This window comes from Lobosporangium transversale, assembly GCF_002105155.1.
Source record: "Lobosporangium transversale strain NRRL 3116 chromosome Unknown BCR41scaffold_85, whole genome shotgun sequence".
In the NCBI taxonomy this organism is placed as follows: domain Eukaryota; kingdom Fungi; phylum Mortierellomycota; class Mortierellomycetes; order Mortierellales; family Mortierellaceae; genus Lobosporangium; species Lobosporangium transversale.
The window spans coordinates 1-24,035 of record NW_019029063.1 but is presented as its reverse complement, the minus strand read 5'-3'; the positions used below and the strand labels follow the sequence as shown (position 1 = coordinate 24,035).

Below are 24,035 nucleotides of genomic sequence, written 5' to 3'. Positions count from 1 at the left end.
CCAATGCTTGGTTGTACAACACATGCATTGATGTCAGACATATAGAATCAATTCAAACCCCCTTCTCCCTTTGTCATTATCTTGATCTTCTTTTTTCCTTACAGAGGGGCAATAAACATGTTCTATTTGATTGGCATGTCGGAGAAGAAACAAATTCGATCATGATACGTATACACAGTCATGCCCTTTTCCCACTGATATAATCCATGGTCTTCCCATACCATAGAAGGAGGGATAGTGTTCATGTTAGCACAAATCTCAAACGCCTGTAAATTACTAGTTAATTATCGACTCAGGAAATGCGCAATTTAATTTGTTTGTTGATTCGGGAGTGTCGGGAGAAAAACAAAATAATAAGCGAAATAAGCGAAATAAGTGTAAACACATGCACAGATGTTAGGCTGGGCGATGCTTATCCCAGGCAGAAAAAGGCCGATCCTCCTTCTGAAGCTCTAACACGAGTCTAACTCAGGAGGTAGATCCTTAAATGCCTGCAAAAGCACTCATGTCACCGCCGTTACATCAGTTGGTAATTGTTTCGTGATTATAACCTTCAAATTGACTTGATGGAAACTTTCTTGTGCTTCCTTAAGTCCATGTTTATATCGTATGTGTTGTGCGCCTCTCGTAGTTGCTCATTGGTGCTTCTAAACTTCTTTGTCTAGGCGTGGAGTGAGCAAGAATAAGCGTCTGCTGCCACATAACTCCCTCTCCTTTAAAAGCAAAGGGTTGCTCTTTTCTTTTTCTTTTTTTTATCCTCATCAACTCACTGTGTTCTTCATCCACGGCTCCTCATTCTCCGCCCACCCCTTAGCTGCACAAAGCAACCCATTCCACCGAAACTCCCTCGGCCATCCCAGTGTCTCCGATAGAACCACTCCTCTACCTTCCTACCCCACGCCTCCTGAATCCTTCGCCCTCGCCCTCGCCCTCGCCCTTACTCCCTTCCAAAGGACCCTTTTCAACTTCAGCATCATCCCGTCCATCAAAAAACAAAACAAAAATGAAGTTCGCAGCTGCTCTTCTTTTGGTCATCTCCTATATCACCATAGTGTCTGCCCATATGGGAATGCTCTATCCTACTCCTCGTGGAGGCTATGGCACCAAGCAATTTAACGGTCGCATTCATGTAAAGTCTTAACTCCATCCAATTTGATTTCGGTATCCCTGCATTCCAACATTTTGTATTTCTAGAAACATACCGTAATTAGCAGTGAAATGAATGATTACCCACTCTATTTTTTGCTCTCTGATTACATACGTTTGTGGGCGCTCACAGAAATTTACCAACCATCCTCACATACGAACAACTATCAAGAGCACATTCACTCTGACATCCAATTTTTTTCTTCAACACAACAAATATTAGACCTTTATTGGCTTCAAGGATAACAAACACTCTATGCGATTCCCCTGCGGTGGGTATGCCCCTGGTCCAGTCACCGAAATGAGAGCTGGTCAGATCGTAAATGTGCGCTTCTATGCCTCTGATATGGACGCCAAAGAGCTTAGTAAGCAGCCCGCTCGTCCTTCCAACCCCCGTCGTCAGTTCGCTCAAGCCCGTCATGGTGGCGGAATGGTAAGCATGACATCGATGCTCTTAATGTGAAGCGTGCTTGTTTTTTCTTTATTTGGTCAGGAGTAGATTTTAGTTTATATTTGTGTATGAGAGCATTTTGATTACAAAAAGTGCTTGATTGTGGTCTCAAAAAATTATTGCTTGAATGGGCTATCTGGAAAGTTGTCTAAAAAGGATATGAGTAATCGGCCACGGTCATGGTCTAGTTTGGGATATTGAGTTCTAACGCTACTTCACTTACTGTCTCTCAATAGTGTGAATTCTCTCTTTCGTACGATAATGGAAAGACTTTCCATTTGATTGGGCGCTACACTAGGACCTGCCCCGATGGTAAGTTGAACTAATATCGGCAGTTTTTTGCTTGTCTTCTATGCCCTTTTAGTGTGAATTTGAAACTACGAGCCCAAACTAACCCTAACACCCGCATGGTTAAACATCCTTAGCTTATTACCAATGGCCTGTTAAGATTCCTAGCAATGTTCCTTCCTGCACCAAGCAGAACCAATGTTTGTTTGTCTGGTCGTAAGTATCTGTGGATAGATTAGATATAATCACTGAGGTGTGTTTCCCCCTTGTTCTTACACTCTTCCTAACTACTGCCTATCTATTACTAAATAATAATCGTAGATGGACCGCCAATATCTTGCCACAATATTACATGAACTGCGCCGACATTCGCCTCCGTGGCGCCACCAAGAATGCTCGCCTTCCAAGCAAATCCATCCAGATCGTTGACTTTAAGGGCTACAAACGTGGTGTCACTGAGCCTGGCGATGGCATCAAGCACAAGTCAAGCACTGGTCCTACCAGAAAAGAGATCAATGACAATATGAATGGCAGATATTAGATTATAAAATAATAGAGATAATAGGGTAGAGCTGGTCTTTGCACTTTTCATTTTTGTTACGATCCCTCCACATTTTCTACCATATCCTTCGCTATTACTTAATTCAGGTAATATGTGTTTGCGCATGGATGAAATAAATATAATAAAGAAATGTATAGTAGCCACCAAATCTTATTTGAATCCATGTAGGTTACTCGGCACTTATTTATTCTTTCTTTCCTCCCTCTAATAAAGTTTGATGCCTCCTGTAATTTCTCAATGTCATCATACTGCAACAATCCTCTTGCCTTAATCCTTGAAGATATTTCATTCGAAACAGAAATCGCTAACTCCATACATCGTATCACGCAAGATTGAACATCGACTGCGAATGAAGCACACTGATGGAAATTTGCATTGACAGAATCAAGTCAATTCGAAAGACACCAGGCAATAGAACTTCGTGTCTTTCCATATGATGATGATCCAATATCTTCATGTTCCTCGGTGGATTGGAGCACCTATAGATGTCATGCATTTGATATAGCCATGAGTCGAGTATACATCGCTTGACCTTAAGCTCATCGCTGTCCTCCTTACTTCGTGTCACCTCATTAAGAAGCGCAGCTTCTGTGATGTAAATCTGATGGCCTTCTCCAGTAACTGCAATCCCATCAGCCTTACTTGCAGGTTATTTCTCTTGGATGCTTGACCTCCAATTATCAACTTCTTAAAGCACTCGGTTTGGATTCCAAGCAAACCCAAGGCCCCGCTAATAAAACCCCAGGTAAAATACGACCAATCGTCTCTTTCATTAATTTTACATGAATTGACGATAGTGGTATTTCGGAAGGACTTTGCACTATAAAAAATAATACAATCAATCTCGGCTTAGACTTACTACGATCTCTCAATTGCTAGAAAATACCGAACAACCCGGTTGCTGGGTCCTGCTTGAATAAGAATCTTCATATGTCTTGACATTCTCTGTAAAAACGGCTTCAAGGACCTTCATGAAGCCTGGCTGACATATCCTGACATCCGCCACAAGCAGTCTGCTTCCCATTTCCGAAGTTTTTACATTTTCATACAAATAATTCTTGAGTGACCCTTTCGTAAATCTGTCCGTCGATATGCCTACAACGAAATAGTCCCCAAAAATGCATTCCTTCCCGGCTTCAGTCTTACAAAACTGTGAAAACAAGTTGACAAAATCATGCCCTCCCAAAGCTTGCTTTAGAGTTTTTATATACTCTCGATCTAAAAAAAAAAAAAAAAAAAAGAAAAAGAAAAAGAAAAAAGGAAAAGAAAATAACATTTTATAAATTCATTTTTACTATAATACATCTCATACTTCGTGCTTTTTGGGGGATCCCTCAGCTGAATCTCTTGATCATTATCGACTGCGCTTACTTGTCTCTTTTTCGTCCTAACACGGCTAGATTGTTGTTTAAACGTAGTAGCGGATTAAAAGTTGATGTCGATCTCTTCGCTAGCTCCTGTACTCAAATATCTTCAAATTCCTGAAGACTCTGTCGAAGCTTTTTCCTCAGCTTGCTTTTTAATCTTTTGTCTTCCGAAAGAAGTGCTATCACGCTTTGCGCCTTCTCTTCATTTGTTTAATGAAAATGAGCAAATGCGGGGATTGGAAAGTTCTTTGCGTTTGTGGCCCAAGCTACAAATGAATCCTATGTCCGAAGCTTTGGCTGACGCTTCTAACCGTTACCAGTCTGTTTCCTCGGCTAGCATCATTACGACGCCTCAGCTGCTTGAACTACGATGGTTCATGTACCCAAAATTTTTGGGTGCTCCCATGGGACAAAGGTGAACGCTGAGTCATCGGGTGGACCATCTGGGGAAGGCGAAGTCTGGCGACTTGGGCTCTTATCTTCTTCCAATCCCTCACGAGCGCATTTTTTGCCAGCAACCTTGCTGGTGGAAGAGGAAGCAACGTTGTTGGAGGAAGACACAATGCAGGCAAAGAGATGAGAAACTCGATGCTTGGTCGTCGAACCTGAAGCAAAAAAAAAAAAAAAAAAAAAATTGACGATTAAAATATACTATGTAAAAATTTACTCCATCTCGTTTGGTCAGTGACTCCTATATTCATCGCCCGCGACGCGACGAACTTGTAATAGGGGAGATACTTGACTCTCAATACATTCAAGGTTATTAAAAAATATAAGGATCACTGATCAAATGGGATAGACGATATATAATATATACTAATGGTTGTATATCAGAAAATATGCCTCATGGATACTCTATTTATGGTGCCCGTGGACAAAGTTGTAGTTATATTTTGATATAAATTTGAATAAATACCCTATGGACGTGATGTTCCCCAGCTGCTAGAATTTTTCAGCACTCTTTTTCTATGATAAACAGAAACCACGAGCATGTTTGGCTTTGAACACCACCATGAAAGTGAAGATTTACCTAACCCAAGTGGCTTTACTTTTACTTTTCTTGATAGTTGCGACCCACAATACCCCTTTTAATAACGAAGAGTCTAAGGCTTTTTGTCTACACACTCTTGCCCTAGATTACTTTTTTTTTTTTTTTTTTTTTTTTTTTTGATAGCAAGGGACATGGGATTTGTTATAAGGCTACAATCATGCCTCTCTAACTTTGATGTTTTATCAGAATTAGAGAAGCAGAATATTGTATTTTTTTTTTGATTTGAATGTAAGTCATATATTCCTATCAAACTATAACAATCTTTGTCTTCGTCGCATCATCGGCATCTCTCAGAAAATAGGCCGCTTCAAGAGATCCCTGTTGAGCTTCATAATGGCGAGAACGATTTGCTAGGGAGTCGTTTCATCGCTGATAATAGCTCCAAATCATGTAAGCGATGAGGACTACGAGGACGTTATGAAGCAAAACAAAGGGCGCGATACACAACAGTATTAAAGAAGCGGCAATCCATCTAATTATTTACAAGGAATTATCGGAGCCTTCCTGAGGATCCGAACCCAAAAAATAGAATCACTTTCTCTGTTGTGGCTGGTCATTAATAGTTATATAAATTAATTATAACTATTTTATTTTTACTTTGTATCTACTAATCGGGACATTCTGTCGATCCACAGTTAAAAAAACCTTTGTGCAAAGCCTTAAGCTATAGGTGAGTCCACCTCACCTAGAAAGCACCACAGTCAGGCCTGTAGGCTAAGTTATAAAAGCCAAAGAACTTCTTCCTCAATAAAGTCTTCAGTTTTCCCCATACGTCTTGTTCTTGCTATTATCTTTTCCCCTTTTCACAACAAGCATTTGCCGTCCAGGAACTCAGTTTGTGAGCTAACCTATAAAGCTCCCATCTTTCTCTTTCGGCATCCTATGGCGCTGTTTGTCGTCAAGGTTGTTTGTCTTTATTTTCTCTTGTTATTCTTGTTGACACTCTTTGTACTGTCCTTTCCTGATTTTGTGTCTATCTTTTTGCCCCTTAAGCAAAGATACACCTACAATTTACAACATCTCAATGCCATGTGATATGTTAAGCAGGCGTAACAAGTCACGTGATATTTACCTAAACAAATAACTTCATATTTCTTACATTTTCAGCGCCCGCTTAGCTCATTGGTAGAGCGTTTGCCTAGTAAGCAAAAGGTAGCAGGTTCGATCCCTGCAGTGGGCAGTATACCTTCAAAAAGAGGTATTTAACTTTTGTACCAGTCCCACATGTATGGCCCATGCAAATGGATGCAGTTATTTGTACGGCCCCCCTCTCCTCTTCACGGCGGCCTTCCTCTGCCTCCTCTCCCGCTTCGATCTCTTCTCATTCCCTTCTCTCTTTTTCTCCGCTTCTTCCTTCCTGTCCAATATTTAACTTAGGATTAATCTATGGATTAATCTATTTGGCAGCCCATTGCCAAATATAATCAACTTTCAAGACTCTCTTTGGCAGCCCAGTTGCCAAATAACATTCATTATTTACTTGGCAGCCTACCCAGGGCTATTTGGCCTCTAACTATTTATTTTTTTTTTTTTTTTTTTTTTTTTTTTTTTTTTCAAGTAGGTCGCTCATACAGTTTTGGAGGTGCCATTTGGAGATCAATGCCTATGAGAGGTTTTCGCTCGGAGCAAACGCGTCTCACCTGCTACCTAGACGTCTTCAATAAATCATTCCCTAACCGTGTACATTGAAGGCTGTTTTGCGAAGATGTCATCGCCGCTGCCCTTAGTACCTCCGGCGGCATTAGCTGTGCAAGGCAATGTATCCACAGAACGCTGCTTGTTTTACCACTGATGTTATGACCCTGTTTATCAAAAAAAAAAAAAAAAAAAAAAAAAAAGTAATGTATTTGGCAGCCCAGCTGCCACCCAAGAGTGCGAAATTAAGTGGCAGCCCCCAGAAGTAGGCTGCCAAATAGAGGCAAAAATTACAATATTTGGTATGGGCTGGCAAATATTATTGAATAAAGGGAAAATGCACCCCTGACAGAATAAAAAATTGACCCCCGGCTGAGAATTCCCAAAACCCCTCCGTCCCCCGTCAGAATTCCGAAGCACCCCCCGTAAAGATTCTCGAAAGGCAAATCTTAACCCCCCGTCAACATTTTGAGGCTGTTTTTTGGGTCTTATTTTCTGCTTTTGGTTGCATCTGTCTTTCTATTAAACTCAACGCTATTGAAGCCCTCTTACTTTTTATCTTATCATCAAAAACTTGACAGTAGAAAAATCAGCTAGACAGACACATGTTCCTTGATGAATGGCTCCCTCCCTAGTATTGTATTTATCTCTAGGCTCAGAACCTTCAGCAACTTTACATGCACCACACAAGTCCGATATAGTCATCGAAAAAAAAAAAGACTTTACACTATATAACACCACATGTCACACAATCCAAACTATCTTCGCAATCAATGACATTTATTGTCTTAAATACAGATTGGGACAATGGGCCTTTTACACTTACAGTGTGAGGGTACAGTTGGGCTTTTTTTTTTTTTTTTTTTTTTGAAAATAATAACCTCATAAAAGACAATAAACAGCTTTAATGCACAAATAGCTTAGGCCACTTTATCCATGATTTCATAAACCCTGATAGTCGTGATTGATACTTAAAGTCCATCTTTCCGACGTGGCTGTTGTCCGATGCGACAAGTCATCCGCTGTCCATAGTCATCAAAAACTTCATTCGACCTAACCGCTCGATCCTCTGCAATTTTGTAGATCTCTTTCACATTCAGTATCTACCCTTGTCTCAGGGAAGGGACAAGGAAATCATTACTACTTGAAATATAATAAGTAACGAGAGAGCGAAAGATGCCTTTGTTACTATTGCATATTTCGCAGTGTAACAGTTAAGACAAAAGATGATTTTATTATAATTATTAAAACAAGCCATTTTATAGGCTTTAGACTATATACTGTCACACGCAGTGTGCAATGATATGATGGCCAAGCAAGTTAAAAACTAGGGAAAAAAAACTAGCAATAGAGGTTAGTGACAATAGTGCATCATACACATTGACGCGATATATTATCTATGATAAGATGATAAGAGGATTTGGAACAGACCCATGTCATCTTAAAGATAGGAACGTAGTTACCCAGTGCATGCTCCTTTTACCAGAAAATAAATAAATTCCCTATAGATGTGATGCATGGATGAAATATGCCAGGATCTTAATAAGTAACGAGAACGAAAGAAAGATATGTTTATTATGATCCAGGACCTTCGTTAAATAAAAGGGTAAAAATATTAACTATATAAAAACCTATATAAATGATTGCTAGTCGCAACAACAGACACAATTGATATTAATGAACAAATGATTAAAGTCCTTGTATCGATCACTCAGTATATTATGGTACTCAACGTACACACCTTTTCGACATGGTCTGGTCCGCAAGATTGTCCGTTTTATTCAGGATAGTTTAAAATAAATATATTTGTATACTTTGCAATTGGATATTCATAGCAAAAAAAGGTGAATCAAGGATTCGATCCGTGTTGCGATTAGCAGTCATTTATATGGGTTTTTACTATAGCTAAGATTTTTACCCCTTTTTATTTAACGAAGATCCCAGGATCATAATAAACACATCTTTCTTTCTCGTTACTTATTATGATCCTGGCAGGATTAATCTATTTGGCAGCCCATACCAAATATAGTAATTTTTGCCTCTATTTGGCAGCCTACTTCTGGGGGCTGCCACTTAATTTCGCACTCTTGGGTGGCAGCTGGGCTGCCAAATACATTACTTTTTTTTTTTTTTTTTTTTTATAACAGTGTCATAACATCAGTAGTAAAACAGCCAGCGTTCTGTGGATACATTGCCTTGCACAGCTAATGCCGCTGGAGGTACTAAGGGCAGCGGCGATGACATCTTCGCAAAACAGCCTTCAATGTACACGGTTAGGGAATGATTTATTGAAGACGTCTAGGTAGCAGGTGAGACGCGTTTGCTCCGAGCGAAAACCTCTCATAGGCATTGATCTCCAAATGGCACCTCCAAAACTGTATGAGCGAACTACTTGAAAAAAAAAAGTCATTAGTTTTCTAAATAAGACAAGACAATGTCACCACACATGACTATGACGTAGAAGACGGGAGCTTTATTAATTTGAAGTATGAGCGTTATAAACATATACGGTTCCTAGGAATGAAAAAAAAAAAATAGTTAGAGGCCAAATAACGCTGGGTAGGCTGCCAAGTAAATAATGAATGTTATTTGGCAACTGGGCTGCCAAAGAGAGTCTTGAAAGTTGACTATATTTGGCAATTAGGCTGCCAAATAGATTAATCCAAAAATAAATGGGCCGACTGTGCCAACTCTCACCGCCGGCCGGGTGTCTCGTAAATCTGCTATTTACGTATCCTCTTCTTCATTATTTCCACCATCATTCAGTACTCTCTTTATCATTAATTCCTTTATCAATCTGTAGTATTTAAATCACTTTGGCTTCTTTGCAAAACAGCATCCCTCTTTTCACTTTTTGATGCTATTTTGCAGCATTCTCTAGGACTATCACTGTTGATTTATGATCCTTTAGTGATCTATTTATCAGATTATCCTCTTTTGGCACTTTGTCCACTTATGAAATTATCTTTTGGCACTTCGTCCAACTTTTTATCATTTTTTTTTGTCAATCTTTGGGATCATTGCCAGATCTTTCCACGTCAGGTGAGAGTTCGCCGAACGGCAGAACAGAAGGAAGCTGCCAAGCAAGCCATAAAGGAATGGGGATCAGCAGTGTTCCGAAGGGATTTCGAGCCAGTTAGGCCCTGGCTAAGGGAAACTTGTGTGATAACGGATGTGGCGATCAATAAGTTGGGCGAAAAGTTTGGCAATGTTGCGACTGCCGAATCAATAATGGATTTCAGCGGCTGGACTTTTTGTTTTCCCAAACATTTAAAGGAGCTCACCGACATTCTTGTCCAATTAAACAAGGATATTGATAATGAAGGTCGATCAAACCTGCCGCCGCAGCCCCAAAATAGGAACTCCCATGTTAATCAGACTGGTCCTGTTCGGAGAGTTCGGCAGGCCGCGAAGCCAACGATTTCATTTAAAAATATGACCTCTTTAGACTTTGCCACACCTAGGTGAGATGTTTCTGATTGTCAAGTCCAAGGCGGGAGCCTTTTATTAAGGACTCGCCATGACTGTCACAAAATACCCTGATCTTATTAATAAAAATGGAAGTGCCCCTACTTCCAAGCCTCGGAACGTAACACTAGGAACCCCTAGGCTCGTCACCAGCCTGTGTGGCTTATGTGCATTGCACTAACGCTCACTGACAGGCTGGGACCAAACTTGAGATTTTAGGGGGGGTCAACATTTTTTTTGAGATTTTTTCAAAGTCGCACAAACCGCAGAAAAAAAATTTTTTTTTGTGCTAGTCGTTCAGGTCGGAGGGAACAACTCTCATTTTTTTGTCAGTCGTTTATGAGCAGGGAAAGACTCTTTTTTTGTCAAAGTCATTTTTAGGCGGGGAAAGACCTGTCTCATAGATCATATTTCCTCATTTTCCTTCATTCCCCCGATCACTCCCTATACGCCGGGAAAATCGTTGGATACTTACAGATCTTTTCCAAGAGCACAACAACTTGCTTATCAAAAAGATACGAAAGGCAAACGGATCAACCTGGGATGAGAAACATGGATCAAGGTCTACCAATATTCACTCGCTCGGACAAATGGAAGACCAGATGGAGATTTCGTTTGGCGTTCCTTACTCAGGCACCAAACACACCACAAAGAAAGCGGTCCATGATATCAATGAGATACTCATATCCCTCAGACAGTATGATATTCTTGAGCCCTATAACAAAGATCAGCCTCCGAAATATCATTCACAAATTGCCAGCGCACATCCTGTAGCAGATCTCATCAATGGAGGTTATGAGAAGATGCAGGGGACAAAACACCTCCAATCGTTCATTGAAGCGAGAACCCGTTCGCATGGGGGACCGCACAAAAATATAAACGATGAGGCGATGGAGGTTGACGGAGACGATGCTGTGGGTATTGTTTGATTATGTTTTATAGTCCTCACGAAATTATAAATTATAAATTATAAATTATAAATTATAAATTATAAATAATATTGATGACCAAAATTTGTCCAAAGGTAAGTTAAAAAGTAGCTGAAAAGGGCGGTTTAGGTGGTCATGCGGAAATAGCGGAAAGGACATGATGTTTGGATAATTGTGATAGTCGATTCGGATGTTTGCTTAAACCAGATAAAGTTTATTTCCCACCGGAACAGTTCAAATTGAATATGATATTCCGTTTAAAACACTGCATCATGCAATCACTTAGTATAAGGAAAAATACAATGAATAGAAAGCAGATAAGCTAGGGTGTGAAGTCGTTCATTGTAGCCGACTTCCTAAAAAGCTGTGCTTTCAACGTCCGTTGACTGCTACCTACAAAGTCAAGTCGTCGTCAACATGGATGGTGGATTCACCACAGTTCGTACTTAACTTGCTGCCGCGCCGCTGAGACTTTGATGGTCGCAACCCAAGTAAGGACTTCGGCCGAGAATGTTGTAGGTCCGGAGATGAGCTACTATTCTCATGATGTCTATATTCTTAGAAACTGGCGAGTGTCGAGTGCTGGTGGGAACGATGTCGTACCCTCTCTCGAATATTGATTTGAGCCTTGAAAAAAGACGAACATTAGTTGATATTGAATTGGCCAATACATCCCAGGACATATTGCTTCCCTTCGCTGCATGGATGACTTTAATCAGCAGATTATTATGCTCCTGATACAAATCCGTTGGGATCCATGCATTCTCCTTGCCCTTCGTATTTATCAGCAATGAAGCTAAAACGGCCTTCCTCCGTTGTTCAGACCAGCCGTGGTGAATCCCATATGCCAAACGCAAGAGCTCCCTCGCATAATTCTTCATTCCTCCAGCTTGAAACATGACAGTTATTGTTTCCAACACATTTTTTATCCGCCCAACATCCCCGACCTTGATGGCAGTACCTAATTCAATATAAGCAAGAGTGTCTCTGAGGAACAGGACCGCGTTCGCGTTCGCATTGTTTTCCATGACGACTCGGCTTGCGTTGCGCAGGCACTTTTGGACTACAGCATTGACTCTCTCGAACATTTGGACTCGTCCGTTGCCCGATCTGCCATGGCTTTCCAACCCACACTCATAAGCCCTCATGTCGCTGATTTCCAGCCCAAACTCGACCTCCCATAATCGTCTGACCATTGCATCGAAAGTGTGCCTTATTAGCTCGTCTGCGGCGTGAAAATTTGATGTATCCATGCCTAGACGCTTGCGTTCCAGCATGGATATAATGAAACCCAGCGACCCTGGAGACGAAAAGGATCCATAATGAGTACGAAGGATTGTACCGCAGAGAACCATCTGGAGGTGAAAGAGCTGTATTACAGGAAGCGCCCATTGCATCCGACTGAAGCTTGTTGTATCGGCTGCACGTAATTCTTGCAAGGATGTTATTCTGGATATCGTAAGCTGATCCCCCGCAACTATGATTTTCGTATAGTCGTTGAACCACTCTTCAGGCAACTGAAGGACGTCTCTCATAGTTTTCTCAAGGACCTCAATGTTGCCCGATATAGTAGCCTGGTCAATTTTCAACGAACGCAACGGGTATGTCTTAGTTTCCTGGACTTCGAGGGGCCCACTGAAGGAATGCTGATCGGGGTACCGTAGGTAACGAAATGCCGCTGAAGTACATCAATCAAATGGAATTGTATGACATCTCTACGGCATTATCAGAACTATTAGTAAAATAATTAAATGAAATGCTATGTGCTTCACTCATGTTTTTGTGTCTGTTCCTCACCTAGCATACAATTGCTCGGGAAAAAAGGTGTTAATGGTAGGGGGGACGGTTACATCTTGGTCTGGGCCAATATCTTCACCAAGTACGATGGTTGAGGTGGTCCCATTGTCGAAGGAGTCCAAGTTATTACTGCGCTGGTCATATTTCCGATTAGCAATATTGATATTATCATACACTAGGAAAAAAGGGCGCTTCCTAACTTGTAGGCGGACTTCCTGGAGTGAATTCGTCGTTAGTGATTTAAGGGCTGTGCAGATCGTCATGTGCGACACTGATATACCAAACGCAGCGAGCAAATTTATCACACGCTTCGGACATCCCGAGGCATGCAAATGAAGCCCCATCATCATTTGCAAATAATTCGATTTCTGAGAACGGAGTTTCACCAGCATGCTAAGGATGGTGGCAGCAACTGCTGGTGCGTATTTAGTGTGCTTATCGTCGACACGCGTCAAGTTGTAAATGATCTTAAAGAGGAGGGGTGATACCAATTTTTTTTCAATTAAAGTTAATGAAAATTTCTGAACCACCGTGGGGGACAGGTTGTTGGCTGGGAGCCTCAGATCGTTGGTCCAAGTAAGCTGCTCGAGCTCGCTTTTTGCGCCTTCAACGACAATATCTGCTGCGGCCTTAGAGAGATAGTCATATCCATTGTAGGACCTTTTGGATTTCAATTGCAAGGCCCAGACCTTTACTATGGAGGCAGAGCCCTTGTTTTTGTAAAAGCTCTGGACACTTCTTTTGATGTCCTGATCATCCGAATTGAATATATCTAATAGAAGCTGTGCCAGTGATTTTTTGTTTGTTTTCATAACGGTAAATATCTCGAGTAGATAATCATCCTTTGGACGACAAATAAAAGAAGTTTCGTCGATAATAGCCAACTACTCCTGCTGCTCTGATGTAGCAGCTTTGGGAGTCACTGGAATTTCCGTTGCTGTGTGTTTTTTCCAGCGCTCCCCCTTTATGCTAAAGGTGAGATATGAGGAGATATATGAGAGACAGGCACGAGATTCAGGGATACTTTTATAATTGGATTTGGCGTTGGTAATAAGGTCTTTTAATTATAAATATAAAGATTAGTACACGAACTAGTGATAGTAAACCCTATCGAACGGCCGGCGTGCTTTACTGGGATCCATCGCGGGTTGCTTGTAAAGAGGCGGCGTGCAAGAAGTGAAGTAAGAGGTGGCCAAGAGAGGCAGCATCTACGATAGAGCACTTTTTTGTTCCAAGCCTCAGGAACAAAACAAAAACACAAAGGACTCTTTTTTATTTTTTTATTTTTACTAGTATTCAAAACCAAGTGTGGAAGCATCCTCGCCTTGAACTCAGGGACCAGAGTAGTAGTAATGAAGTGGAGCGAATAGAAGATACAAAAAAATATATATTATAGCAACATCAAAAATGTGTCTCTAGTGCATTCAACGCAACGTTGGCGGCTTTAGCGCTACAAAGTCATATCCGATGTGATCCTATTGCTGTCATTCATATTGTAATAATGATTTCAATTATTCGATATACATGTGGCATGTGTCCTCGTTCACTCAAAAATAGATGAAGCAGAGCAAGTATTTTGGACAGACGCAGCGAAAATGGCGCCAATGCTGAAAAGAATGAAAATGTATCGGGATGGTCTGTTCAAAGTCCTTAAGTTCGGCTGTAAGCTTTCGGCATCGAGGAAATCTGAGAACGCGTCGTCCGTGCAGATTGTCACTTTGACCCGAAAACCTTACCTATCCGCTTTATTGATTTATTTTACTCTTCATTTAATTCTCGTTCCTTCTGCCATTCATCTCATCTCAAAAAAACATTCATTCCTACCTCATCCTCTGTTATTTTGTAGGAATAATATTAAAACATGCATACGGCAACCGTGACGACAAACTTGGGTCACTATACTAAACCGATAAAATCCAAGGTGAATACAAAATCACCCGAATTCCAAGCCAACTACAAAGAAATGCTTGATCTCGTCCAGCAGTTGCAGGAGCGTCTTCATGAAGCCACCTTTCAGGGATCGGATAGGCTCCTAGCTTTGCACCATAAACGTGGTGGTCTCTTAGGTACTATCATGTTGTCTTCAAATATGAAATATAATAAAATGTGATGTTTCCCGTACTTGAGATTATCCAATTGATTAAAATGTTTGATTCTAATCCTAACATAAAGCCCGCGATCGTATTGAGCTTTTGCTCGACGACGATTCTCCATTTTTGGAGCTCTGTCCGCTTGCGGGATATGGACAAGATGGTATGACTGTCGGAGGATCCCAAGTGGCTGGAATTGGACTTGTCTGGTATGTGTATAGTGATTTTTGTGCCAACTCAAAAATCTTAGCGGACAGTCTCTTACTTTTTTTTATTAGTGGTGTGGAGTGCATGATCACTGCCAACATCCCCACGCTGCAAGGAGGAGCATGGAATGCTTCAACAATGGCGAGAGGGGCTCGTATCAGTGAAATTGCATGGATCAATCGGCTGCCGCATATCCAGCTTGTTCAATCGGTATTAATCGTTGATGCTTTGTTAATTATACTTTTAAAGATGGTGAAAGAAAGAAGATTAATTTCTTTTAATATATGCCATAGGCTGGAGCAAACCTTGCACAACAGAGTCGTGTTTTTCATCCAGGTGGAGCAGGATTTCGCCACCTAGCTGAGAGGTAAGAATGGTTGCATCTTTTTATTTCAAATGATTATACACTATATAGGCCTGAGAATACTAGTCACGACTCTGACATCTTCTATATACTATTGACAGATCTAAAGCTGGTTTGCCTTCGGTAGCGGTCGTTTTTGGAAGTTCGACTGCTGGTGGTGCCTACATCCCCGGAATGAGTGACTATGTAGTGATGGTCAAGGTATATAAGAAACATCACCTGGAATAGAATTCAACGGTCAACATAATCTAAGCCTCTAATATGCATAATCATATATCCGTTAAACACGACGTAGGGCAAGGCACAGGTGTTCTTAGGCGGTCCCCCTTTGGTCAAAATGGCGACAGGTGAAATAACGGATGCAGAGAGTTTGGGAGGAGCTGAAATGCATAGTCGCAAGTCTGGTGTGTCGGATCAGTTGGCAATGGATGAGTTCCACGCCATTTCCATGGCTCGAGAGTTTGTTTCAGGACTTAACTGGACCAAGCAAACTCAGCTCCCCATCCGGCATCTGAGAGGCCTTTTTGACCAACCCTTGTATGATCCAGATGAGATTCTTGGTATTGTTAGCGCCAATATCCGCATTCCTTTTGATGCTCTAGAGGTTATCATACGCCTTGTTGATGGCTCGCGTTTTACACAGTTCAAGCCCTTGTATGGACCCAACTTGATTTGCGGCTGGGCCACTATCCATGGTATCCCTGTTGGGATTCTCGCAAACAATAATGTCATATTTCCGCCAGAAGCAAACAAAGCAACGCAGTTTATTCAGCTTTGTAACATGCGGGATACCCCACTGCTTTATCTCCATAACATTACGGGATTTATGGTAGGAAAGAAATACGAAGAGGAGGGCATTATCAAAGCGGGCTCACGCTTTATCAACGCAGTATCTAATTCGCGAGTACCATGCATCACGGTTGTAATGGGTGCTAGTTACGGCGCAGGTAACTATGCCATGGCAGGGCGCGCCTACAACCCGCGCTTCCTCTTCTCGTGGCCCAACAGCAAATGCTCTGTCATGGGTGCTGAGCAGCTGACAGGCGTATTGGATATTGTAATGCGTGAATCTGCAAAAAAATCTGGCAAGGTTATTGATGAAGAAATGGCCAAGGCTTCCATGGAGATGTTCCAGACAATGGTCGAAAGTGAATCGGAGGTTTACTGGACTAGTTCTCGCTGCATCGATGATGGCGTCATTGACCCTCGTGAGACACGCACTATCCTAGGATTCTGTCTATCTGTCTGCTACAATGCTGAGGTGAAAGGAGGCAATCTATATGGGGTGTCGCGCATGTAGCTTATATCCAAATTGGGCGCTTGAAGGCCTATTTGAGTTTGCTGGAACTTCAGCATATGGCATTGTTTTTATTTGTGGCTACCTAGAGATCAATGTCGATAAACGTAACAAAATAAATTTTGTCACAAAGACCTTTATTGCATTTCTGTTCAACAAATGTTGACCATGATGTCTTGCTGTCAAATATCCGCATTCTATATCGCATAAAGCAATATAGTGTTTAATGATATGGATAAATATTACCGACTTTAGCACTGCTACTATAAGCTGACTACGGTAATGAGGACAAATGATGGAAAAGTAAATAATAAAATAACGTTGGTTAGGGTAACCTAAAATATCACCATGTATCCCGCCTTAACGCTCGGAAGGCAAGTGCGCGTGCATAGATCAAATCTTTTATCAGTCATGGAAGTCCATGTGAATTATGGCTCGGCAAGAAATGATGCGAAATAGGTGAATCCTTTTTTTTTTTTTTTTTTTTTTGGTAACAAGGACCCTGCAGGGTTGGCTCGACCCAGCCCTCTCTAATTTAAAGTGGCTGGAAACATGTCGGTTTCCTTCTTAGGTCACTTCAATCTAGAGGGGTTGGAAAATTTTTCGAGCGTTTTGAGATGGAATACTGCCCGTCATCAATTTTTAATTGTTGCAATCCTCACCCCTCAACATTTTAATCTGTGTTTTTTTTTTTTTTTTTTTTTTTTTGCCGGTTCTCGCTCCAAATCAAATGGTAGAGCTTCGTGACGCTGCCGTTTGTTAGTTAAATACTTATCAAATACAAGAAGTTTATTAAGCAATAGACGTATAATTGGCAAAGACCTCTCTAAAAGCAAGACCAGTATAAAGCTCAATAACGGGGCCACAAAGTCCTCAAATCATCATCCATGTGACTTTTTTCTGAAAAAAAAAAAAAAAAAAAAAAAAAAAAAAAAAAAAGAGGGGCGCGAGAATTTACAGCAATAAAAATGTCGGGGGGTCAAGATTTTCATTTTTGAGAATCTTGACGGGGGGATGTAACGGAATTCTGACGGGGGACGGGGGGTTCAGAATTCAGAATTCCGAATAGAGGGGTGCTTTGGAAATCCGAGAAAGGAAATAGTTGCATTTAGTTGAGTCTCATGCGTGCACTTAGAGATATACACGTGATCTAGCCAGGCCAGGTACAAAAACAAACAAATAAAAGTCCAAAAAAAAAGCCCTCACACTTCAACACAGTCGAACAGTCGCATTTCAGCAACACTAAAGCTTCTGAACCTCACCAAAAATATCTGTATCTAGGGCGCGCAACCAGACCACCTCCACATGGTGCGCCCTAGGCTGTCTACTTCGCGGCAGACAGGCGAAGAGTCTGGTGTAAAAAAGTAATAGGGCAACCCATTTATAGAGTCTATTTCCAATACCTCGTAGGTCCCAGTTATCAAAAAAAAAAAAAAAAAAAAAAAAAAAAAAAAACCAAAGATATCTGTATCTGATCTAACTTTAAGGTAAATATTTAAGAATAAAACTACTGCTTCTCACAGAAAAAGTCATTCTGACTTGTTCTAAGCATAACTCTTGACTTTATATCAAAATGCTAGCTTTCAAATATGGATAGTATCCAATTCGTTCCTGAACTTATTCCAGAGTATGCTGACCGACAACAGTTTGTTCTCAAGATCTTCCAAGCCCTGGCGATCCAAAAAATGTCATTGCGCGATTTTCTTACATTAGCATTCAACACAGAGAATTCGTTCGTGAAACAAAGAGTTGGTTTTTTTGAAGGGTAAAGGTGGTCCAGCAAAGATGGTGGAAATCTGGAAAGATAAAAAGACTGTCTTTGAAACGGAATCTTTTGTCCGATCTGTAGCTGCTGTCGTTGTGAACACGTTGAGAAAGAAATGGAACACATGTCTTCAAAAGGCTGTTTATATTGTCCCAAGAACGGACCTACTCCAGAATTTTCCGAAAACTTCTCCTTTGCTCTCATTAGCAATATTTTGGTGAAGAACGCGCCAATTCTGACATCAGTTTTGATGGGGTTTACTAGCAGCAATTTACGGGCGTCTCGACAAGAGCGAATCATAGTGCCATTTATTGCAAACATGTTGATGTTCCAGAAGAATCAGCAGGCAAATCAATCGCAGACGTTCTTAGGGTTTTTCTTCCGCGGAAGTGGATGCAGCAAAAGAGCCGTTAGGATGTTTTCATCCGCTTGTTTAAGTGTCTCTTATGACTCAACATCTAACACACTTCAGCGTTTGACCAAGATAGCCTTGGAAAACGTACGCAAGCAAGTCCTCGAGAAGCCATGGATGTTGGTTTACGATAATATCAACCTCGTAAACAGGAAGGAGAACCAGCGTAGGGACAATCATGATACTTTTGAGAGCGGCACTACGGCAACAATAATTATGGATGAGCACCTTGGCGATATTCCCCCAATGATTTATAATCAAACTCGTCCTCAAATATGGGAGTTCCTTCCTGCTAACCATCACAAAAAAGGCATGCATCGATTTCATATATCTGATGTCTTGCAGCGTTATTCGAACGAGTATGCTCAGCATGCGGTTCAAATACGCAAGATGGACGTTCTCAAGGCAACAAAGTCGATAACGATCCCATTGCCAACGATGAAGATTGACCAGTCCTCGACCGCGGGCAATATCGAGGTCATAGAGACGGTCTTTATGGGGATGCTTAAGCTACAAAAGCCGTGGTTTGAAGGCAGGTCGATCATTATTGGAGGTGACCTGCTAACCATTGCGCGTGTAGTCTCCGCCAACAGTGACGTATAACGGATGTCACCAGGTTCGATCGTTTAGAATGGGCAATCCCAGTGATGCAACTCTTTCATCTTCAGATGAATCTCGCGGTCACGATTTTCAAGACGCATTATGGTTCTAACTCCACAGGAGGCTCGTTGGCAAACTTTGTTTCTCTTTTAAAACTGAAGCGCTTGAATTTTAACTCTCAGGATCATCGTACCTTGAATGAGTTCCTTTGCCTTATGTTTGATGCAGTAGTCAGAGCATTATGGATGAAGCATTTCGATGCCAAACAGGACTTTTCTGAAGGCAAGAAGATCTTTATAGAAGAGGACATACTTGTAACTGAGGAGATCTCGAGCGGAGCGCAGGAGGAACTTAAGGCGAGCCAAACTGCGTTCAAGGAGATAAGCGAGCAGGAGAGACGTAGAGCGAGTGAGCGTCGGTTTAGGGAAAGAACTGTGCAAGAGATAGATGCCCTTGTTCGATCTGGGCTAGATTATATTTGTGAACAAACTATGGCAAGTGCAGCGAAGGTCTCAAAAAGGTATTGGGTTGGGGCTACGAATATGTTCTTGTTCATTAGAGACATGGTGTTGTATCTCGAGTTGCGTGCAGCCATCAAAGGAGGGGATATTGGACGCATCGAAGAGGTGCTGTATTCAATCACCATCATGTTCCAAGCGAATGGTAGAAAGAATTATGGGAATGAGCTTCTGAAACTGGCCTACGGAATTCGGTGTCTTTGGTCGCCTGAGCTTAAGAAGGCTATTATGCGTTCGTGGCTGATTAATACCTCTGGTAGAGATGATGGGTGGGTCCCAGCTGACATGTTTCAGGAACATTCTAACCTTCTGATTAAATCAGTCCATGCAGCTAAAGGCAGTAATATGAGCTGGGAGTATCTTGCGCATTCAATCTCAAGGAACATACACCTGTTTTCCAAGGTTGATTCGAAGATTGATTCCGAGTTCAATTTGTCTTTCAACAGCCAGGCTGATTTTGAAGTATCCAAGGAAGGCGACATTCAAACCGTCATATCTGAACTTCAGCATTTGGCATTCTTGAACATGAACCGCCTCATGGTATGATTCCAAATACAAAGCCTGTCAGGGATCTCTATGCAGAGGGACTCCAAAAGTTGGTCCAAGGGGGTGTTAGCAGACTTCATGACAATAACCCCGAGGCAGATGAGCATGGTGACAATCTAGAGAACATATAAGTTCGATGTGCTAGACGAAGAGCATTCATTCCGTTCAACACGAAAGCTGTCAGTTCGTATTTGTAATCTTGTACATTCCTTCCATTGTAGCTCAGTGTATCACGTTTTATCACCGTTGTGTATAATTTAATAAAGACTTGCTTTTCTAATTTGCCGATATTAGACGCCATTACTGGTGAATATATTTCGCCATTTTTCTTTATTCATGAACTGAGATTTGTACAGATGACAACAGCGATCGCACTAGTTATGATCGTGGTGGTCATGGTAGTAGATAGGTCAACAGAAATAGATGGAGTATCTCGTCTCCTCAATTAGATATCGCACATGCCCGCCAGCACGTCTGCCTTGTTTCGAGTCAGCAGCAGGGGCCTAAAGTCGCATCCAATGTGATATAATTATACTAAAATTAATTCACTTTCAGACAAGAGATCGTTGCTGGAATAGCATCGCCCGAATGAGAACTTTTGCCATAGCGGCGGCAAAACAAGCGGTCTACCCTCATAGAATGATGGAGATTTCTGCGACACCTTCACATTCCCATTAACCTTTCTTTTTTTATTTCCCATACACTTTTTCAATATCGCCTCGTCTCTCCATCAGTGAGTACAGATGATTACTACATGCTTTATGACAGTAAGAGTGCTGAATTGTATCCGAAGCCAATAACCGATGGACGATTTTTGATCTCTCACATAGTGCATCTTCGTCTCACTCCTCCGTCATCATTCCTTGGTTGCAGGCTCCATCAATCCTCCATCACATAATAGCTTTTTCATGCCTGGGCTTAAGTATTCGTTTTTTATCCATCCAGTTCCATCACCTGTAATATATTAGCGCAGAGATATAAATTTATAGCGACTTTTATTCTGATAAATCATTAGGACAATCTAAATCAAAGTGTTCGATGACCCGTTTCTTCGTTGGTGAGGATGTAACATTGTTCTCAAAATGTCTCTTCATTTGTCCAAGGCTCTTTCCATGATTGTCTGTATTAGATGTCGATGGCACACTTGATGTTGATGGCACACTTGATGTTGATGGCACACTTGATGTTGATGGTACACTTGGTGTCGATGGCAAATCAGCTATTGTACGTCCTATTGCGGAATTTACTGATGATTGAAATCTTTTGAGGTTGAAACATTGGGATCTTAGTTTTAGACTTCGGCCTTTCTTCTCCTGAAATATTTACAAATAGAAGATATAATAAGTTAAGTATTCATGACTGGCCAGGCCTTCCAAATTTACTGTGACATAATTCCAGTTATCAAGTCTCATTATAAGATGGCTTGTGTGTCTAATCAATCCATAAACCTCACTTACAACGTAATTCCAGAGAACCGCCAGGGCCTTGCCACCATCATTGAGAAATTCTAACATTTCACCTTCATTTGCTGGGATGAAGATGAGCTGGTATGTTACTTCGCCGCAAGCATGGATGTCGTCAATGCATACAATCTTGTACATTTTTGCAATGTTCCCTATGTTCCATAATTTCAATATTGTTAATGCCGTACAAATATATCAGACAGCATTTATTTTCTAGCTTACCATTTACATCGGCCAAAAGGATGTCCGGGTCTTTGATGCCGATTGCCTTATGCGCTTCTTGAATGCAGCGGCCTAGACGGATATTCTTTCTGCTTTGGGCAGCCATTTTGCCTTTGTTTTGGTCGGCATTCTTAAACTCAATATTGTTTGTCTCAACCCCGGCTACATGTACCATGCAATCAACTCGACGACCAAATGCTGCAACATTTCTAAATTCTTTGTTCTGTAATTGTCGGAGTGATTTTGATTATTCCAGTACCTTTTCTCCTCTAGTAACGCAACGAGGCATAAACAATTCAATATAATGTGGTGCTTGTAGTCAATCCTCATCATATTGATATTAACTTACGCATGAAAAGTGGCATCCTCCTTAATTCTATATAAAAGTCCAAGCCAAATATTCATCCAGTCCTGCTCACTTGGAGTCTCTGAGCCAAATGGTGGATGGAGAATACTCTCGCACCTAAATAGTAGATCAGAGATAGTTGTGTTTACAGCCAGCACTAATTAATGAATTATTCCGAATAACAGAATTCCTACTAAGCCACATCTAGCCCTTAATCTCAAATGCAGCCGGTATATAGAAATATATTTTTTATTATTTGCTAAAACCTGTCGTAGAGCATCTACTAGTGATCTCTGGAAACTAGTAGGTAATGATGAAAAATGAAGAATTGGGCAAGAGCCTCGTGGTTTTGGGATACGATAGTGATCCTAAGTAATGCTTTGAATGATTTTGAGGATGCTGCAAAAGGGCATCGATAATAAGAAGAGAGATCTTTAATAACTGCTAATTTTCTGAGAATTCATAATGAGAATAATGAAGATAAACTCACCTGCAAAAGGGCATCGATAATAAGAAGAGAGATGCCGTTTTTGCAGTGAAGGAAAAAGCTACTTAAATACTATTTAAAAATGGTAGAAAATAGGATGATAGGAAATAAATAAATTGAAAGGAAATACATATTTAGGTAAATGAATAGGCGTCATTTACGACAAACCTTAAGGTCGCCATTGTAGTATAATGGTTAGTATATCTCGTTGTGGCCGAGACGATCCTGGTTCGATTCCAGGCAATGGCATTAGGGCATCTTTTTTGGAAAAAGATATGGATTAATCTATTTGGCAGCCTAGTTGCTAAATATTATTTGGCAGCCCATTGCCAAATATAATCAACTTTCAAGACTCTCTTTGGCAGCCCAGTTGCCAAATAACATTCATTATTTACTTGGCAGCCTACCCAGGGCTATTTGGCCTCTAACTATTTATTTTTTTTTTTTTTTTTTTTTTTTTTTTTTTTTTTCAAGTAGGTCGCTCATACAGTTTTGGAGGTGCCATTTGGAGATCAATGCCTATGAGAGGTTTTCGCTCGGAGCAAACGCGTCTCACCTGCTACCTAGACGTCTTCAATAAATCATTCCCTAACCGTGTACATTGAAGGCTGTTTTGTGAAGATGTCATCGCCGCTGCCCTTAGTACCTCCGGCGGCATTAGCTGTGCAAGGCAATGTATCCACAGAACGCTGCCTGTTTTACCACTGATGTTATGACACTGTTATAAAAAAAAAAAAAAAAAAAAAAGTAATGTATTTGGCAGCCCAGCTGCCACCCAAGAGTGCGAAGTTAAGTGGCAGCCCCCAGAAGTAGGCTGCCAAATAGAGGCAAAAATTACTATATTTGGTATGGGCTGCCAAATAATGTTTGGCAACTGGGCTGCCAAATAGATTAATCCAAAAGATATTTATTTGGCAGCCTATTTTTTGGGGGGGATTAATCTAGAAAAAAGATATTTGCACGGGCCCGTACACCTCTTATTTGCACGGGGGCCGTACAAATATTTAAAAAATCTATTTGCACT

General features: G+C 41.1%; 7 protein-coding genes and 2 non-coding genes across 9 annotated transcripts; 6 read left to right on the top strand and 3 right to left on the bottom strand.

The window, feature by feature from the left end:
* The first annotated feature begins 754 nt into the window (after positions 1-754).
* Positions 755-2,669, top strand: BCR41DRAFT_365229 (hypothetical protein). Its single transcript, XM_022026127.1, has 5 exons — positions 755-1,129; positions 1,370-1,579; positions 1,834-1,909; positions 2,023-2,101; positions 2,207-2,669. Exons 1-5 carry the CDS (start codon positions 1,004-1,006, stop codon positions 2,424-2,426), a joined length of 711 nt encoding a protein of 236 aa, XP_021875327.1. The 5' UTR covers positions 755-1,003; the 3' UTR covers positions 2,427-2,669.
* A 3,304-nt stretch (positions 2,670-5,973) lies between these two features.
* Positions 5,974-6,045, top strand: BCR41DRAFT_t159. The gene has a single exon. It is a non-coding gene; the product is annotated as a tRNA-Thr (tRNA).
* Positions 6,046-9,455: 3,410 nt separating this feature from the next.
* Positions 9,456-10,897, top strand: BCR41DRAFT_402336 (hypothetical protein; the record flags this gene model as incomplete). Its single annotated transcript, XM_022029300.1, has 3 exons — positions 9,456-9,964; positions 10,065-10,089; positions 10,484-10,897. The coding sequence occupies 3 exons, from the start codon at positions 9,456-9,458 to the stop codon at positions 10,895-10,897; spliced, it is 948 nt and encodes a 315-aa protein (XP_021875326.1).
* An 815-nt stretch (positions 10,898-11,712) lies between these two features.
* Positions 11,713-12,327, bottom strand: BCR41DRAFT_295371 (hypothetical protein; the record flags this gene model as incomplete). Its single annotated transcript, XM_022020415.1, has 1 exon — positions 11,713-12,327. A coding segment is annotated over one exon (615 nt), but the record flags the coding sequence as incomplete, so codon positions are not given.
* A 519-nt stretch (positions 12,328-12,846) lies between these two features.
* BCR41DRAFT_294660 (hypothetical protein) lies at positions 12,847-13,107 on the bottom strand (the record flags this gene model as incomplete). The annotated part of the gene is made up of 1 exon (XM_022020405.1): positions 12,847-13,107. A coding segment is annotated over one exon (261 nt), but the record flags the coding sequence as incomplete, so codon positions are not given.
* Positions 13,108-14,479: 1,372 nt separating this feature from the next.
* On the top strand, positions 14,480-16,787 carry BCR41DRAFT_329753 (carboxyl transferase). Its single transcript, XM_022021733.1, has 6 exons — positions 14,480-14,760; positions 14,867-14,993; positions 15,063-15,201; positions 15,285-15,358; positions 15,457-15,556; positions 15,651-16,787. The coding sequence occupies exons 1-6, from the start codon at positions 14,556-14,558 to the stop codon at positions 16,653-16,655; spliced, it is 1,650 nt and encodes a 549-aa protein (XP_021875323.1). The 5' UTR covers positions 14,480-14,555; the 3' UTR covers positions 16,656-16,787.
* A 2,977-nt stretch (positions 16,788-19,764) lies between these two features.
* BCR41DRAFT_365226 (hypothetical protein) lies at positions 19,765-20,632 on the top strand. Its single transcript, XM_022026126.1, has one exon. The coding sequence runs from the start codon at positions 19,921-19,923 to the stop codon at positions 20,491-20,493; it is 573 nt and encodes a 190-aa protein (XP_021875322.1). The 5' UTR covers positions 19,765-19,920; the 3' UTR covers positions 20,494-20,632.
* An 856-nt stretch (positions 20,633-21,488) lies between these two features.
* On the bottom strand, positions 21,489-22,284 carry BCR41DRAFT_402333 (hypothetical protein; the record flags this gene model as incomplete). The annotated part of the gene is made up of 3 exons (XM_022029299.1): positions 21,489-21,806; positions 21,951-22,108; positions 22,179-22,284. The coding sequence occupies 3 exons, from the start codon at positions 22,282-22,284 to the stop codon at positions 21,489-21,491; spliced, it is 582 nt and encodes a 193-aa protein (XP_021875321.1).
* Positions 22,285-23,188: 904 nt separating this feature from the next.
* Positions 23,189-23,260, top strand: BCR41DRAFT_t160. The gene has a single exon. It is a non-coding gene; the product is annotated as a tRNA-His (tRNA).
* The last annotated feature ends 775 nt before the right edge of the window (positions 23,261-24,035 follow it).

Bases quoted from the DNA above. Each gene is read 5' to 3' on its own strand.
- BCR41DRAFT_365229 (XM_022026127.1), top strand. From the start codon at position 1,004: ATGAAGTTCGCAGCTGCTCTTCTTTTGGTCATCTCCTATATCACCATA. The intron at 1,580-1,833 runs GTAAGCATGACA...GTCTCTCAATAG, and splicing joins CCCGTCATGGTGGCGGAATG to TGTGAATTCTCTCTTTCGTA. The intron at 1,910-2,022 runs GTAAGTTGAACT...AAACATCCTTAG, and splicing joins CACTAGGACCTGCCCCGATG to CTTATTACCAATGGCCTGTT.
- BCR41DRAFT_329753 (XM_022021733.1), top strand. From the start codon at position 14,556: ATGCATACGGCAACCGTGACGACAAACTTGGGTCACTATACTAAACCG. The intron at 14,761-14,866 runs GTACTATCATGT...CCTAACATAAAG, and splicing joins TAAACGTGGTGGTCTCTTAG to CCCGCGATCGTATTGAGCTT. The intron at 15,202-15,284 runs GTATTAATCGTT...TATATGCCATAG, and splicing joins ATATCCAGCTTGTTCAATCG to GCTGGAGCAAACCTTGCACA.
- BCR41DRAFT_365226 (XM_022026126.1), top strand. From the start codon at position 19,921: ATGGCAAGTGCAGCGAAGGTCTCAAAAAGGTATTGGGTTGGGGCTACG.